General features: G+C 44.3%; 2 protein-coding genes across 2 annotated transcripts; one reads left to right on the forward strand and one right to left on the reverse strand.

Moving 5' to 3' along the window:
- The first annotated feature begins 100 nt into the window (after positions 1 to 100).
- BET1L (Bet1 golgi vesicular membrane trafficking protein like) lies at positions 101 to 2,962 on the forward strand. Its single transcript, XM_053396408.1, has 4 exons — positions 101 to 201; positions 740 to 831; positions 1,214 to 1,270; positions 2,025 to 2,962. The coding sequence occupies exons 1-4, from the start codon at positions 183 to 185 to the stop codon at positions 2,190 to 2,192; spliced, it is 336 nt and encodes a 111-aa protein (XP_053252383.1). The 5' UTR covers positions 101 to 182; the 3' UTR covers positions 2,193 to 2,962.
- A 2,768-nt stretch (positions 2,963 to 5,730) lies between these two features.
- On the reverse strand, positions 5,731 to 14,643 carry ODF3 (outer dense fiber of sperm tails 3). Its single transcript, XM_053396383.1, has 7 exons — positions 13,602 to 14,643; positions 12,850 to 12,979; positions 12,183 to 12,380; positions 10,069 to 10,170; positions 9,148 to 9,269; positions 8,427 to 8,564; positions 5,731 to 6,976 (listed from the first exon to the last, which is right to left on the reverse strand). The coding sequence occupies exons 2-7, from the start codon at positions 12,956 to 12,958 to the stop codon at positions 6,887 to 6,889; spliced, it is 759 nt and encodes a 252-aa protein (XP_053252358.1). The 5' UTR covers positions 12,959 to 12,979; positions 13,602 to 14,643; the 3' UTR covers positions 5,731 to 6,886.
- Between the last annotated feature and the right edge of the window lie 523 nt (positions 14,644 to 15,166).

Raw genomic sequence — 15,166 nt, forward strand, 5'->3', positions numbered from 1 at the left:
CGCCAGCCTCCGCAAGAGCAGCCTGAGGCCACCTCCCTCTCTAGCCGAGGGGAGGGCCGACAGGAGGGGACGCTGCGGCCGAGGGGGGAGTTTCCTCGGCTAGCCGAGTCTTCCCCGCCGCCGCCGCTCCTCCTCCTCCTGCTCTCTGTGGGCGGAGCGGGACACGAAGGCAGGAAGCGGCCATGGCGGACTGGGGGCGAGGTGAGATCGCGGAAGAGGCTGGCGAGGGGGCGCCGGAGCGGGAGCGGGTGGTGGTGGCGGCGGCGGCGCTGCCTTTCCTCAGGAGAACGGGGCTGGGGGCACCGTTGCTCCGGCTCGTCGCGCTGCCTCAGGACCTCCGTGGCCTGTGCTGGGGGTGGGGGACGGGGAACAAAGGAGGCATTCTGATCCTCCCCAGGTCAGAGTTGCCACCTTCCCCCCTGCTCGGGGCTCCTGTGTCTTATGTAGTTGGATGACGGGCAAGGACGTGGCAGCTGTTTTGCCCGTGCTTTGCCAGTGTGGCTTTCTGTTGTGGTGGTGGAATGGACTCTTCCCCCCACGCAGGGCATGCAGTGTGGGGTAACATCCCACACTAGCAAGTGGGGAGCCTGCTGTGCCCTGTGATGGTGAAAATAGGCTTTGGAGTGAGCATGGGGAAGGTCTTCAAAATAACCACATATTTTACCATACTACCTTTTGTTTTAACAGCTGTTATGTTTTAGCTGCACTAAGTGGCATAATTATTTTATCTTCATTTCAGGTCAGAATGCCAATGCTGTGGATGATATGTTAGATGTGGAAAACAAGCGTATGACCGAAAACCTAGCCTCCAAAGTCACCCGGCTAAAATCGGTTTGTAGATTACTTACTTTACCTGGGGCATTCACACCTACCTTTTGCCCTGTGCTTTGAAATGTCATCACTGAACATGTTTTCTTTATTTTGCCCCGGCGCTTTCCCATCGAAAACTTGCTCTTTCATGCTGAATTGGAACAAATGGAAATTTATGGTATTTGGGCAAAAAGGAAGTCTGGATGAGCCCTTGCTCTTTGATTGCTGTTTTGCTCTCCAGAAGACTTTGGTCTTTGAGGGTTTTTGTTTTTGTCCCCGCCCCCCTTGTAGTAATATACAGAGAATTGCTCAGGAGCAAATGATATTCTTGTTTGCAGTTTTACTAGTTCTTTCCGAAAGTTGTCTAGGTGTCAATAACTGCTTCATTCTGTGTTTTCAATAGCTTGCACTGGACATTGACAAAGATGCTGAGGATCAAAATCACTACTTGGATGGCATGGTAAGCAACTGTTTGCACTCTTTAAGAATTACTGACGAAGCTCAGCATGAGCAAACAGGACAATTAGTTTGTATTGAAACATATTTCTGTACAGAGAAGAAATCACCCACAAGTCTATTGGTGTAAGTCGCTCTGTTCCAGAGAGTTAATGTGTTTTAGCCTGCCATTGTAGTTCTGGAACATGCTCATGCACACGTATCTTTTTTTCCTTTCCAAGAAGGACCAAACTTGTTGGTCTTCTGTTGGTAGTGATTCCCTGAGAAACTGGTGTTCAGTGATCTGGTATCTAATGGCAAATATGTTGTGAAACTATTTCATGCAGTAAGGTTCATGTCAAATATTCTGAATTTCTTATGCAAGAAGTACCTGAATGAACAAGTGTGCAAACCTTGTGTGGACCTTGCACAGACTACCACATGTTATAATGATCACATAGAAGTCTTATTTTCTCACTGGGTTATCGCAAGGATAAATGAGATCAAAATATGCACACAGTAAAGTCATTTAAAATTGTTATTGACAAGGTCAAATCTTGAATTTCACTAGTGTATTTTGCTGGTGTGGGATCTGAGCACATGTGTCTGCATTTGTTTGGGTTTTCTTTTTAAATATTAACAGTATTAAATTGGAATTCAATTAACTGAGTTAAATATATTTCTCTCACTGAAATATGCCATATGTATATATAATCATGTTGCTTCTTTCAGTAAGCAATGTCTTCTAAATACCTTATTATTTCTACTCTTTGCATTAGGATTCTGATTTCATGAGTGTGACAGGCCTTCTGACGGGGAGTGTGAAGCGTTTCTCCACTATGACGCGGTCGGGAAGAGACAATCGTAAACTTCTTTGCTACGTCTCTGCTGGACTGATTGTTGTCTTCTTCATCCTCTATTATTTGGTGACAAGAGCACGGACTTGAGTAACTCTCAAGATTTTGTATTGGATAGTTGTTGAAGAGGGGAAAAAACTGATGATGAAAATGGTTTTGGAAGATCTTCAGATCCTGAAAATATTATTCAAATGTTGACAGTGATCCAGAGGCACCTCTGTGGATTTCATTATCATCTCTGGATTGTTTTGACGCGCTCTCTTAAAAAGAATATAATTTATTCTGTCACTGTTCCTTTGAAAATTTAAATGCAGCACAATTCACATCCTTGTTGAAACCAAGTCTCTATAGAATACCTTATTCTCTCTGCTGTCTGGGTGGGAAAGCATGCTGGTGATGCCACCTCTTATAATTTTGTGGTCAGCAGGAAAATCCTGACACCCAGGTCAGAGATGTTCAAGTGCCCAATTTAAATGAAAAAATACTACCTGGAGGACTGTGATGCATCTCTTGAGAACTAATTGTGTTATGGACAACTTCTTCCTAGAAAAGTAACTTTGAATTTATTTCCACTTCTGTTAACACCAGCATTTATAAGTAGTCAAACAATCCTTTTTGCCTATTACTCTCAAGGACTTGCTTAGTAAAACAGAGAATATTCCTCAATGAAGGAAGAGTGAGAACTTGCACAAATGATTTAATCTCATTTTTTTCCTTCTTGTTTAGTCTGCCCCCTGACCAGATTATTTATATTTGTTTCTTGTTATACAAACCTTACCTTATAGCAAGTTAATGTATATTCGCTTTAAAAAGTTTGTCCAAATCATCCTTTCTGTTAAAGAATTTTATTGATTCATTGATTCTTGGTTAAGTCTTCTTTAGCTGGCTACTGAATAATTATCCACTTCTCTCTGGAATCAAGTAACATTTTGCAATACTCCTCAGTTTTAAAGTTTGTTACTAGGTTCTGGCACCTGGAGTGCCAGAAAGGTATTAACAGCAAAACTGGAGTTAAGTTTGTGTGTGATTGATATATATATATATATATTTATATATATTTATATATATATATATATATATATATATATATATATATATATATACACACACACACACACACACACACACACACACTGTATTTTTTGCACCATAACACTCACTTTTTTCCTCCTAGAAAGTAAGGGGAAATGTCTGTGCGTGTTATGGAGGGAATGCCTACGGGTGGCGGGGGGGGGGGATCTGCTGCAGTCGTGAGCAGAGGATCCATGGTTCCCCTTCCTTCCCTCCTCCGTGGCTCGCTTTGAAAAAGCAAAGCGGGAGAAGAGCCGCTGAATGGGGAGGAGAGAGGGACAGAGAGCCTGCTTCTTTAAAGGAGCAAAGCGGGAGAGGAGAGGAGCCGCTTACACTCGTGTAAGCGGCTCCTTTCCGGTTGGTTCCTTTAAAGCAAGCAGGCTCTCTGTCCCTCTCTCCTCCCCACTCAGCTCGCTACATAGCAGCAAAGTTTTTCAGCTCGCTAAGCCAGGGATGAGCGGGGAGGAGGGAGAAAAGCAGAGCCTGCTTGCTTTAAAGGAGCAAAGTGGGAGAGGAGAGGAGCCTTCTCCCCTTATACCCCTCTTCTGCATTATTAGCAGCATCCTTCTCCACCCACCCCACACGTGCTTCTTCTCCCCTTAAACCCCTCTCCTGCATTATGAGCAGGATCCTTCTCCACCCACCCCATGCGTATTCCTTCTCCCCTTAAACCCCTCTCCTGCATTATTAGCAGTATCCTTCACCCACCCCACGCGTGCTCCTTGTCCCTTGAGTGCTTTTCCTTTCCTCCCCACTTAAAACGTGGTTACAAAGCATGGATCCACATGGATCCTCAGGATTTTTGCATTGGGCTACTCCAAACTCACTGTCAGATCACATGTCTGTGGCCACAGCATGAACCACAAAAACCATACATCCACTGTTTCTTTTAGAATATTGTTTTTCTTGTTTTCCTCCTCTAAAAACTACATGCGTGTTATGGTCGGGTGCGTGTTATAGAGCGAAAAATACAGCGTGTGTATATGTGTGTGTGTGTGTGTGTGTGTGTGTGTGTGTATATATATATATATATCAATGTGTGTGTGTGTGTGTGTGTGTGTGTGTGTGTGTGTCCCCAATGCATGTATACTCAAAACTTGGGTAAAGGCACATAGGATTGCAGCCTAGGTTTTTCATCTCTCGACTGGTGGTCTGACGTTCCAATTTTCCAGATATAACTTTCCATAATTTACTATGTCACAATTGAAATAATATAAAGAAGAAAGATTCTGGTACAGTTCTGCTGTGTATCATGGTCTAGTTGATACATTGCTGATCTTTGTCATTCAAAGCCTGACTTGATTTGGGTGAATCTTGCTTTTTTGCTTCTGATTTATTCTATAACATCTCACCATAGCAATAGTACCTTCACACTGGTTTTTAACTTAAAAATAAAATTAAAACAGGTTTTAAACACTTGCCAGTATTTTTTTTCCTGTATTCCTGTCCCTAGTATAAATTCTGATATATACAGGTCCTGACCTAGTATTAGGCAAAGTGAGGCAGTTAGCTCAGCCAGTGCTAGGGAGATAGCAGCAACAATCCCACAAGCTGTTCCTGAGCCTCCAGCCCTCACCTGTTAAAGCACAGCTGTGCCACAGGATGTTACACACACCCCACCCGCCAAAAAAAAAACACAACCTGCTGCCCTTAGGTGCAGTAGAGGACACTATCCTGTTGCTAGTAGTGAAGTAAGATTCAGCTAGCTGCATGGAATGGAAGGAGCATCATCTTGTCTTTGCCTCAGGCAGCAAAACATGCCAGTCCTGGATATATATTAGGTAGTTTCTAAAGTCTTTCTTAGTAACCTTTGGCTGTTCTTATGAAAAGCAAATATTTGCTCCTCCATGTAAGACAATCGAGGCTGCCGCCCAAGGTTATAGTTGCTTCTTTAGAACAAGTGAACTAACTAGATCAGTATCAGGTTTTTGAGGGCAAGTCAAAAAATCTTCCAGGAGCCTGTCTTCTAAAACCTCTGAATGAGGGACAAGGCGGAAAGCCCCAGTTTGTGAACCCCTAAATGCATACTCCAGAGAGACACGCAGTGTTTCGTAGCTCTTAGACAAGTGTACCCATCCTGATACATGTGGTTGCAATAATGTTTGTCATATTCACCTCATATCTCTAGGTGTACAGTACACCTAAAAATGCAAGGGGCAAGGTCACTGAAAAGCTAAGCAACCTTCAACTCAGGGATGCTGTCAAAAGATGCAGAATTCTTTAAAGTCACTATGATTTATTTATCATTTTTTTAATGCCAGAAAATTAAAAGCACACTTCTCAGTTGGCTTCCAAGCCAGACAAACTTCGTAGCATGCCATTCCTGTTCTAGACTTAAAAGTTGTTGGCAGGAGCCAGTGCAACTAGATCAGGGCAAAAATACTGCTCAAAAGCTTCCACCCACAGCCGATAGCCTTGCTGTCTCAAAGCAGGGCTAACTTTTTGTGTCAAGGGAAAGGGTTAAATGCCCCTCCCCTTTTAAAGCTCTAAAAAGATATTGGGAGATATGATTGCAGATATTCCACATCATGTGATAGGCTTTTGAAAGATAAATCTAAATAAAGAAGTTTATGCTTTTATTTTGAAAGATATCTCAACTGACATTCTGTTGCTATAGCATGGTGAGAAAGAGAGTTTATTTGCTTTTTGCAGCAAAAACAATCTTGTAGCACCTTTAAAGATGATAACAGATTTTATGGACTGTAGACCATGAAAGTTTTTGCCGTAATAAAGTTACTGTCTAAATTGTGGTCAAGTGGACAGAGTAGGGCTTGGAACAAGTTTCATCTGTGCTATGAGCTTATTGTGTAGCCTAGGGGAAAATAACAGGTGCAGCCTCATATACTCATCTGTGAAATGGCTTTCCTCACAGAGTTGCTGTGAGGATGAACACAATAAATATAATGCACAAAGGATGAAAAGGAGGGGGAACTGGCGAGATCCTGGTTCCCCCTCAACACCTTTGTGCAGGAGGGGATACAACCATTCACAGCGTCAATTATTTCAGCTGCTGTACCAGTATTAATGGGTGAGAATCCTGACTGAGCTGCAAGGCAGTATTGTTATCCCTATTACTGCTAGTTCTCTATGAAAAAGCTTAACATTCTACTTTTCAAGTTCAGAATATTCCTACAGTTTTCGAGTAGTGAACCCTCTACAAAAGAACTGATGTTTTATTTTATAGCTAGGACATGAAATAAACATTTTATTCCTGATTTATTTATTTATTTCAAAACACGTTTCTCAGCTGAAGATATGGAATATACAAAATACTTTTTATGTGAGTTATTGCAACAAACAAGTTCCATGAAATAATTCTGGATCAGGAACACAAGTAGCTTTTTTTACACAAATACATATATATATTTAATATATATTGGATCCTACTTTATGAAGAATGACACCGTTAATTGTATACTAGTTGTCAGAATGCCGACATGCATTTAGATATGTATTCCTTGGGCTCAAAGAGTAGGGCAAGTGTGAGCTGCGCTTTGTCTTCCTCACAAGAGGGGCTTATGGCCTATCCCTTCATCAGAGGACAGAACTTCAGTCTTGAATGGTAATCAGTTTCTGAATATTTTAAATGGTCCTTTAGCTCTGGTATTTGTAAAAAATGCAGTTAAACAGCTGGTGGTTAACTGTGTTAAAATGTGGAGGAACATGATATAGAAATATCAGTAGAAAAATCATTTTCTGTACAAGGGATGAATTCAGCAGACGTCCACAATCAGAGGTGTTGTGTAGTCGGAGTGTCTGATTCCAAAAGTGACAACTGGAGCACAAGATTTGAGCAATGATACCTAGAAGCAGAAGGAATGTAAAATATATTAGGTGAAACAGGCTAGGCTTCTGCTAACAGATTCTTGATTTTGTTCTTTGATCTCTGTGTTCTGCTTAACAGAACAGGCTGCTTCCTGCTGGTTTACTGAGTAAGAAGCATTTTAAATGGAATGTTAAGTGGAAGAATTAAGTACAGATAATTAATAATTGCAGAGCACAACTGGGGCAGTGTTTCATGAAATACTGCTGGAGGAGCTAGATGAATATCCTGGGCATTGTGGACCCCTGGAGATAAACAGCAATTTCAACATCTTGTTTCTTCTGGTCTGAGTAACTTCATATGCAATTAAGTAGATTCTGGAAATGGAGTGTGTACAGTTTCAAGATCCAGCAGCACACACTTGCAAACAAAATTCCATGCGATTTTCATGTTCACCAGTTCACAAAACCCCCAAACTGCTTTGCACACACCTGTAGTGTCTCAAGGGCTTACAAAGTGGGGGGCGGATCGCCCCGGGTTCCACTCTGGGGGAGGGGGTTGACAAGATGGCCCCTGCCTCCCCCCCAGCTGTAGAGCGGCCGAGGGCATGCGCAGTCAGGGCGCTGCTCGTGCGGCGTCCGTAAGGGCTGCGGCATGTGTGCACTCCATAGGGATGCCGCTCATGCGGCAGTCCGTATGGCCGCCACATGTGAGCAGCAGCCCGTATGGACTGTGCATGTGTGGCATCCTATATGGTCACCACACATGCACAGTCCGTAAAGATGTTGCATATGCGTCACTGGGCGGTTCGCCCAACCCCTCGGCGTCCCGCCCTGGGTGCCGGAGAGGGTTCCTCCGCCACTGAGTAATCTCACTATGTTCCCAATCTGTCAAACCATGTGTTTGGCAGCAGAAGAGACTGGTTTGTTAAACTATAGTTTGCATTACATCCAAACCAGGAAATTGGTCTAAGCACACCATGTAAACCAGGATTGCAAACCACTGGTTGTTCTCGGTTTACACTCCTGGCTTGTAGAGAGCTTTAAAGCTATACTTCAGACATCATGGCAAACAGTCATTCAACAATACAGAAAGTTTCTCTGACAGCCAGCTGCATAAGGAGAGGAGGGACTGCTCCAACTCATTGCTTGCTCCTGAGCCAACAAACCATGGTTTCTTGAAGCAGAAATGTGATGTCCCAATCAGACCCGTGTGACAAATGGACCAATCTAGATAAAGGATATCACTAGTAATTATTTGCGTGGGCCATAACAAGTTGATGGTTTGGTAATTACGTTGAACAAAAATGAACAGGGTTGCTAAGCTACCTATGACCAGCTTCTAACTTCTGTTTCTGTAATATTAGGACAAACATTTCCCTCTCCTCACATCCCACAATTTCAGGCTCTGTTTCCAGGAAAGGAGAATATCGGTACACGGGAGTAATAATTGCTGAAAACAATTAAGAATGAAAGGAAGCTACTTCTCACCTTTCCTACACTATAGTCTGCAGGCCCAGGTGTTTTCCCAGCTCTTAGACCCTTGCTTCGACTGCCCATAGAATACTTGGGTGCTCTCTTTTTGTAGATATCTGTATCAGGCTTATGATATGCAGCAGGACCAGGGGTCTGTAAGAGAAGGAACAGGATCCCCATAGATGAAGTAATAATACAATCCATATCTCCTAATTTCCCAGGAAAATTGAGCAGCTCCCTGTGTTATACCAAAACACATTGAATATAGTTTCTACCGAGGCAACACTTTACTTCTCTAACTAATTGTCTTCCGCTCCCCAATGATTTATCAGTGCAGTTGTAAAATAAAAAAGCAAATATGAAAATAGGACCTGCCATTGAGTTGTTTTCTTTTAAGGACACGTGGAAATTAGTGTAAAAGATGTTGCACAACTGAAGCCAAAAAGTAGGGGTAAAACAAGATTAAAGGCGTTGCAAAAAGTTTGGTAAAATGACCATGGCAAGAGCGAACAGTGCATCACAGCCAGATTTCTATCTGCTCCTGAATGAGTAATTTTAGCATTAAGACCCCCATGAAAGAGAACAAATTGGCTCTTTGTCACTAGTAACCAGCAGTATACATTAAACTGTTAAATCAAGATTAGAACAAATCTCAGAAAAATGGACCAGAGCAGGCACAACTTTGACTATTGGTAACCAAGAGAGAAACAAGGCATGACATGAAGCAGCAGTCTACCTTATGCAAGTCTTCGTCGAAACGCCCAAGCTTACTCCTCCCTGTCATGGAGTAAGAAGGGCCGGCGGAGGTGGCCACTGTGTGCGGCCCAAGGACCTCAGGCATCGTGTAAGCGCTGGGACCTGAAAGAGGAACATGTGGACCGTGGGGAGGAGCACCAGAGACTTCCAGCAGAGCCAGAGGAGGAGGGAGGTAATGGCTGGGATCCAAAGAGCTACTTCAGATTGGCCTAAGTACTTGGGAATACCACCTAGGAAACTTTTGACTGTTTTCCTTCGAAGAGGTGTGGAGAACCATTGGTCTGCCAGATATTGCTGAACTACAGCTCCCATCATTGCTGGCCTTTGGCTGGGGTTGATGGGAGCTGTAGTTCAGCTACATCTGGAGGGCCAAAGCTTCCCCACACCTGTCTTAGAACATCGAACCATCGCAATACAGTATCTCAGAAATTGCTTTTCAGTGCCTCCTCCATTTCAAAAGAGTTTTCTTAATTTTATTTTCCTCCAGAGGCTCTATGCACATTCTCTCCAGCGCTCAAGTTCACAGGTCAAAACATAAAAACTATTTCCCACTTCCACCAAGTCTATCCTTTAACTGCAAAGGCTAGGCACTCTTCTTTTCATAATTTGTGAATGGTGATATCTTAGCAAGCTAATAATACTGGGTTAGCATGATGCCAGCCACCCATAGCCTGACCACCATGAGAGAAGACCTTTCTGAATGGCAGAAGCGTAACACTACACCCCTAGGCTCAGACATGTGCATGTAAGTCCTGCTGAACTTGCTCCCAAGTAAACATGCATAGACCTGAGCTAATGCGCTGTGTTTCATCATTGATAAATTTCTTAAGACAACCTATGTTTGATGCCTTCCAACAACAACAGCAAAGCAAAGAACAAAACCATAAGGAATAAGCCTTACCTGGTGTGGCGTCTACTTTGTAACCACGAGTCCTGAATGAAATAGAATGTGCAGGAGCATTTTGATAAATTATTTTCCGTGACTTCTCTGGTGAGTAAGAGGCTAGGTAGATGGGAAGGCAATGGATGCAATTAGGTTAAAGCTCATTTTTCACCATGCCAAAATCACTGCTATGTCCTAAAGCCTCTGAAGGGCTGTCTACAGTTTTGTTAATTAAAAAGTTAACATTCTGCGTGCAGGGAGGGTAAATCCCTCATCACATTTTGACTAAGGCATGTGAATTAAAATGCAGGATGAATGTACATTTTGCATGATTTATTCTGATTGCAAATGAGACTGCGGTTGGATGAATATAAAACAGCAGATACAGAAGGAATAGAACGTAGTGTGGGAAGCAGGGATGCTGTTGGGAGTTGCAGAGACAACAGGTGTTTTCTGGATCTCCTGTTCTTAACTTTAATTCTGTGGCACTCAGGCCCTCCTCACCGTGTGGTGCTTGTAAGACCCCAGCCACTCACCATCTTAGTTTCTTCATATAAATTACCTTATGCATATACATACCCACTGCCTTGTTTTCGGGAGAAGAAAAGGCTAAGGAGGAAACACCACACAAATCCTGAGTGGAGTCCCTAAGATGGTTGGACGGCGTCTTGTATGCCTCCTTCTGGCAATTCCTGCAGCCAAGCTGGTGCCAAACGTATTGCTCTGCTTTCCTTTGGACCACATCACTGAGGCTGAGAGGGGGTGGGTCTTGTTTTCTGGGCAGCTCAGGACCTCCACACACACTGCCCAGGCTTGTACCCCAGGGAGGTCACTGTGGTGCTGCTAATGCAGCAAAAACAGCATAGGAGGCAGCAGTTATGAGTTACCGGTCTCTGCAGCCACAGCAGGCGCTGTGATTCTCTGGCAGTTTGACTTCACCCCCTGAGGAGCATTCCATTGTCTCTCTAGACAGAAGGATGCCAAAAAAATGTGTGCTTTGTGCAAATTTGTGCCACAGAACTGTCCCTGGTACAAAGGGTGTATGCACTGGTGGATGAAAAAGTATCTATGTCCCTGCGAGCTGGCAGGAAACTGGGTGTCCCTTCTGTGGCCAATGAGGTGAAGTGACTGCCTCAGGTGGCTGAATTTGCCAGGGCAGCAGAACCTGATGCTGATATTTCTCCCACCCGCCCCCGTTTTGGATCTAGATCTTCTCTCACTCCTTCTTCCCAGGCAGGGCAGGGGCACCATTTTGGGGCCTGGCTCAGATGCCAAAAAGTTGTGAGCCAGCTCTGGGAGGGTGCAGAGGCATGCAGGGAGAGGAGAGGGAGAAGTTCTGTTGCGCAAGTGGAAATCCTTAGGCTAGTTGAACTAGTTGCGTCACAACGGCTATCAGCCCCAGCAAGCAGGGCCAAGTGACTAGAGACGATGCAAACTGTAGTTCAGCAATATATGGAGGGTCAATATATGGTCCCCACTCCTGCACTAGTGGAAAAACTTCTTTGGATTCTGCCCAAAGCAGCTTACCCAAAATTGACAGGGCACAAAATAAAAAATACAACCAAAAATCAAGACAAAATGCAGCCTAAACTGAGAAATAAGACAAAATTCAACCTAAAGCCAACAGTAGCATACGAGATATGCCTGATGTTGTGGCAAGATTTGAGGACACTTTTGACAAACATCCAGATGTAGCCTTTGACAGAGCTTTTTTATTCTCTAAAAATAATCAGGCACGTTGAAACTGAACAAACAGTTGGATTATTATAAAAGATGCAGGAGGAAATGATTAATGATAGGACCCACAAAGGAGAGGAGGGAAGTCCAGGAGATTCTATGAAACCTTATGACGTATGTTGGATATGTGATTGTAAAACTTTAAATTGAAAAACCAAATAAATAAATTTACAAAAAAGAAACAAGAAACTGAACAAACAGAATCAGTCCAGTCTCTGTCTGAGCAAGCAACTCATATGGATTATTTAATCTGAGGATGACACCGCATGTTTTTCAATGTAGCCATAAGAAATTGTTCCAAAGGCCAGTTTTGGAATGATGCACCCAAACTCTACCTTCGTCTTGGGTAAGCAGATGCCGTCAACATATACCTTGGATGGGTGACTATTACTCACCAGGACCTGGGGTAACCTCCTTTTTCACTCTGAATCGACCACCCATTGTATAAGACGGAGCCGATTGCCTTCCTCTGTTTGTCATATAGCCCTGCACATCATAAGGACCCGGAACTCTGTCTTTGCTGGATGGGGGCTTTGCGCCATACATACTGTAGGCAGGGGCTTTCCTTTTGGTAGGAATGTGCGAGATATAACCTGAAAAAGGACAGACACATTTCATGCCACAGAGCTCAGGAGTAAGGCGTTGCCTCCGACTGGTTGCAGTTCTCCAGTATCTCAAAGACAAAGGACATTCCTGGCCCTGCTTCCTTAGATCATTTAGTCCGAGACGCGAGGGAACGAACCTGGGAAGATATGTTCTCCTATGATGATGCAGCTGATCTCAGTCATTTCTAGTTGTGGGGCACCAGGGCAGCTGAGAGGGACAGAGTACAGAGGGGACTGGTGTCCCTGGCCAAGAGCCAGCAGAGGACCCAAGCTCTAAGAGTTTTCAAGTTTCTACATGCCCCCAAAAGGAAAATATGTACCAGAATATGGAGCTCCCCCACCCCTGATCAATTTCTGTGAGGTGGGCCAGCCTGGCAGACTGCTCCTGCTGTCCAGTCCCCTTTTTATTTGCATCAAGTTTTTAAACCCCACTATACTTCTGTTTCCGTTTGCTTACCTGTTGCTCCCGGTATGTTGTACTTGGGCCCAGGGCTGGAATACTGGGCCATGACTGGTCCTCGTGGACGATGGGGCCTCCATGTGCCCACCCAACCTCCATTACTCATGATGGCAGTCTATTCTAAAGCCTAAGAAATGAAGAACACAGAGCGAATTTGTGTAAAGGTTAGGTTGGATACATCCTCCTGGGGGGAAACCTGGGGTAACTCTATTGTACCCTGCACTGAGTTGGCAGGATCTATAGCTAGCTATTAACATGACTGTTACCAATTCAGTAGAGTCTCATTGTATTATCTGGGTTGTATTGGAGATAGAAGTACCAAGAATGGAAGAATTAGGCCTCCCCTACGTAAGAAGTGCCTACTGGATCATGCTCATCTGGTCCAGCATCCTGTTCTCACAGTGGCCACCATTTATTGTGGTAAGGGGCTCTTCATGCATCCAAGATCTTTTGTAGTGTCCACATGGCATAGTTGTCGTCATCAAAATACCAGCCTGTATTTCTCTCTCTGTTTAATCTGGATTTACCTTTCCTGGGAGAAACCCAGTAAAGAAATAAATAGAAAACCTTGTGTTGCTGATTACCAGTTTGCACTATCTAAGTGATCCATTTACAGTATCAAACCCCTGCCCAGAATCAGCCATCAACTTCCAAAAGAGTCAGGTAACTAACTACACAGCATATGAGACAGAGGAAAAAATGGATATAAACTAAAACAATTCATAAATGGCCACTGAGTGCTAATTCACCTTCTTTTGCCCTTGGAGATTTAACTGATGTGGGCAACAGTGTTTTCTGCAGGATATTTTCTTGCTGTCTGTCAACAGGGCTGTGGACAGTTTAAGGAGAAGATGGAATTCTGAACAGGCAGAACCCATCTCCTTTTGCAGGGATTTATCCTCCCCTTCATGTGAAGAACCTTCATGAAATTGCCATAGAAACAGACAATTGCCCTTCATAGTACTTCTGGGTGTTCTAGAACACCAGGTATGACTCTTAGGAAAGCCTGGGCTGTGTGTGTGTCATGATGAGAATTAGAGTCAAATCACATAGCCTGTGGAAGATCCTTGGCTGGATCTCCAAATATATATTTCTTTTGCTAAAAGCAACCGGGGATTTTGATTGGCACACTGCATAGGAGAAGGAGGGGAATTAATTCGCTCTTCTCCTATGCCAGCTACTCTAAGCAAGTTGTCTCTAATGATGCAGGCAGCCTTGTAAGTTAAAATTTCATGTATGAAAATCTCTGAGAATGACTAGAATATCTGAAAATAGTGCACATTGAAAATACACAATCCTAATACAGGCATACCTGTCAGGGAGCCATAAATCAGCAATAAATCACACAGAGTACGTAGCGTTTACTCTTTATTTGAAGAAGCAAGGGCTGCTCAGGGGAGCCAGGCCTAATGAGCACAGCAACTCTTCTCAGTAGGTCTTGCCCCTATGAGGCAGTTGTGGAGGCTGAAGGTCCCTGCCTTCCCACAGCTGTCTGAATCTCATCCTCCCCCTGGGTCCTTCCCAAGCAATCTGAAACTATGCTGACACGCTTGTCTCTGCTCCTCTGTCTTCAGACCTCTTCTGGTCCTGGGAGACTGTGGGGAAGAGAGCTTATTGCAGCAGGAGAGGGAGACACCTGCGTTTCTTCACCAGCCTGACTCATCTCTGCCTCTTGGCCTCCCTCCTCTCCAGCTTCAGATTCTGATTTTGGACTTCCTTTGCCACAGCCTCTTTCTGAACAATAAACCATGTTACCTCTTCAGCTTCCGACACCCACTGGCAGAGGAAGGGGGTGGTGACATCGCCCTCCCTCCCCCTGGACACTCACCGTGGACAGCACCCCCTGGGATGCTTGGCCCGCCCCCAGAGATGGGTAGCCCTGCCCCCACAGCTGGCTAGCCCCGCCCCTAGGTGCACAGCATGTGCGCCGCTCTGGGTGCCAGAGCAGCTAGCTCTGCCTCTGCCAACACCTCCTCCTCCCAGTCTGCTTCCTCTTCTCCCTCTGACCACTCATCATCATCCCACCACCAATCCCCAGGCTCTGAGCCTTCTTCCCTTGGGGGTTCCCCAACTGGTGCCTCCCGCCATTCCCATGTCCAGCCAGTCCGCGACAATACCTCAGAGATCTTGTGGGTTCAGTTCTAGACCACCGTCATAAAGCAAATATCACAATAAAGCAAGCCACACATTTTTTTTTTTGTTTCCCACTTTCAGTGGGGCCCCAGAACTCATGAGCAATTATGCCCCACGCAAAGTGAACATGATGGCATTGTTGACAAGATGGACGCATAGCTTGCCTTTGGTTCCAGCAAAT

This window comes from Podarcis raffonei, chromosome 1, assembly GCF_027172205.1.
Source record: "Podarcis raffonei isolate rPodRaf1 chromosome 1, rPodRaf1.pri, whole genome shotgun sequence".
NCBI classification, from domain to species: Eukaryota; Metazoa; Chordata; class Lepidosauria; order Squamata; family Lacertidae; genus Podarcis; species Podarcis raffonei.

Coding starts and splice junctions, on each gene's coding strand:
- BET1L (XM_053396408.1), top strand. Junction 832..1,213: donor AAGTCACCCGGCTAAAATCG/GTTTGTAGATTA, acceptor TGTTTTCAATAG/CTTGCACTGGACATTGACAA. Junction 1,271..2,024: donor ATCACTACTTGGATGGCATG/GTAAGCAACTGT, acceptor TCTTTGCATTAG/GATTCTGATTTCATGAGTGT.
- ODF3 (XM_053396383.1), bottom strand. CDS start 12,958: ATGAGTAATGGAGGTTGGGTGGGCACATGGAGGCCCCATCGTCCACGA. Junction 12,381..12,849: donor CAACATACCGGGAGCAACAG/GTAAGCAAACGG, acceptor GTCCTTTTTCAG/GTTATATCTCGCACATTCCT. Junction 9,270..10,068: donor CAAAGTAGACGCCACACCAG/GTAAGGCTTATT, acceptor TTCCTCTTTCAG/GTCCCAGCGCTTACACGATG.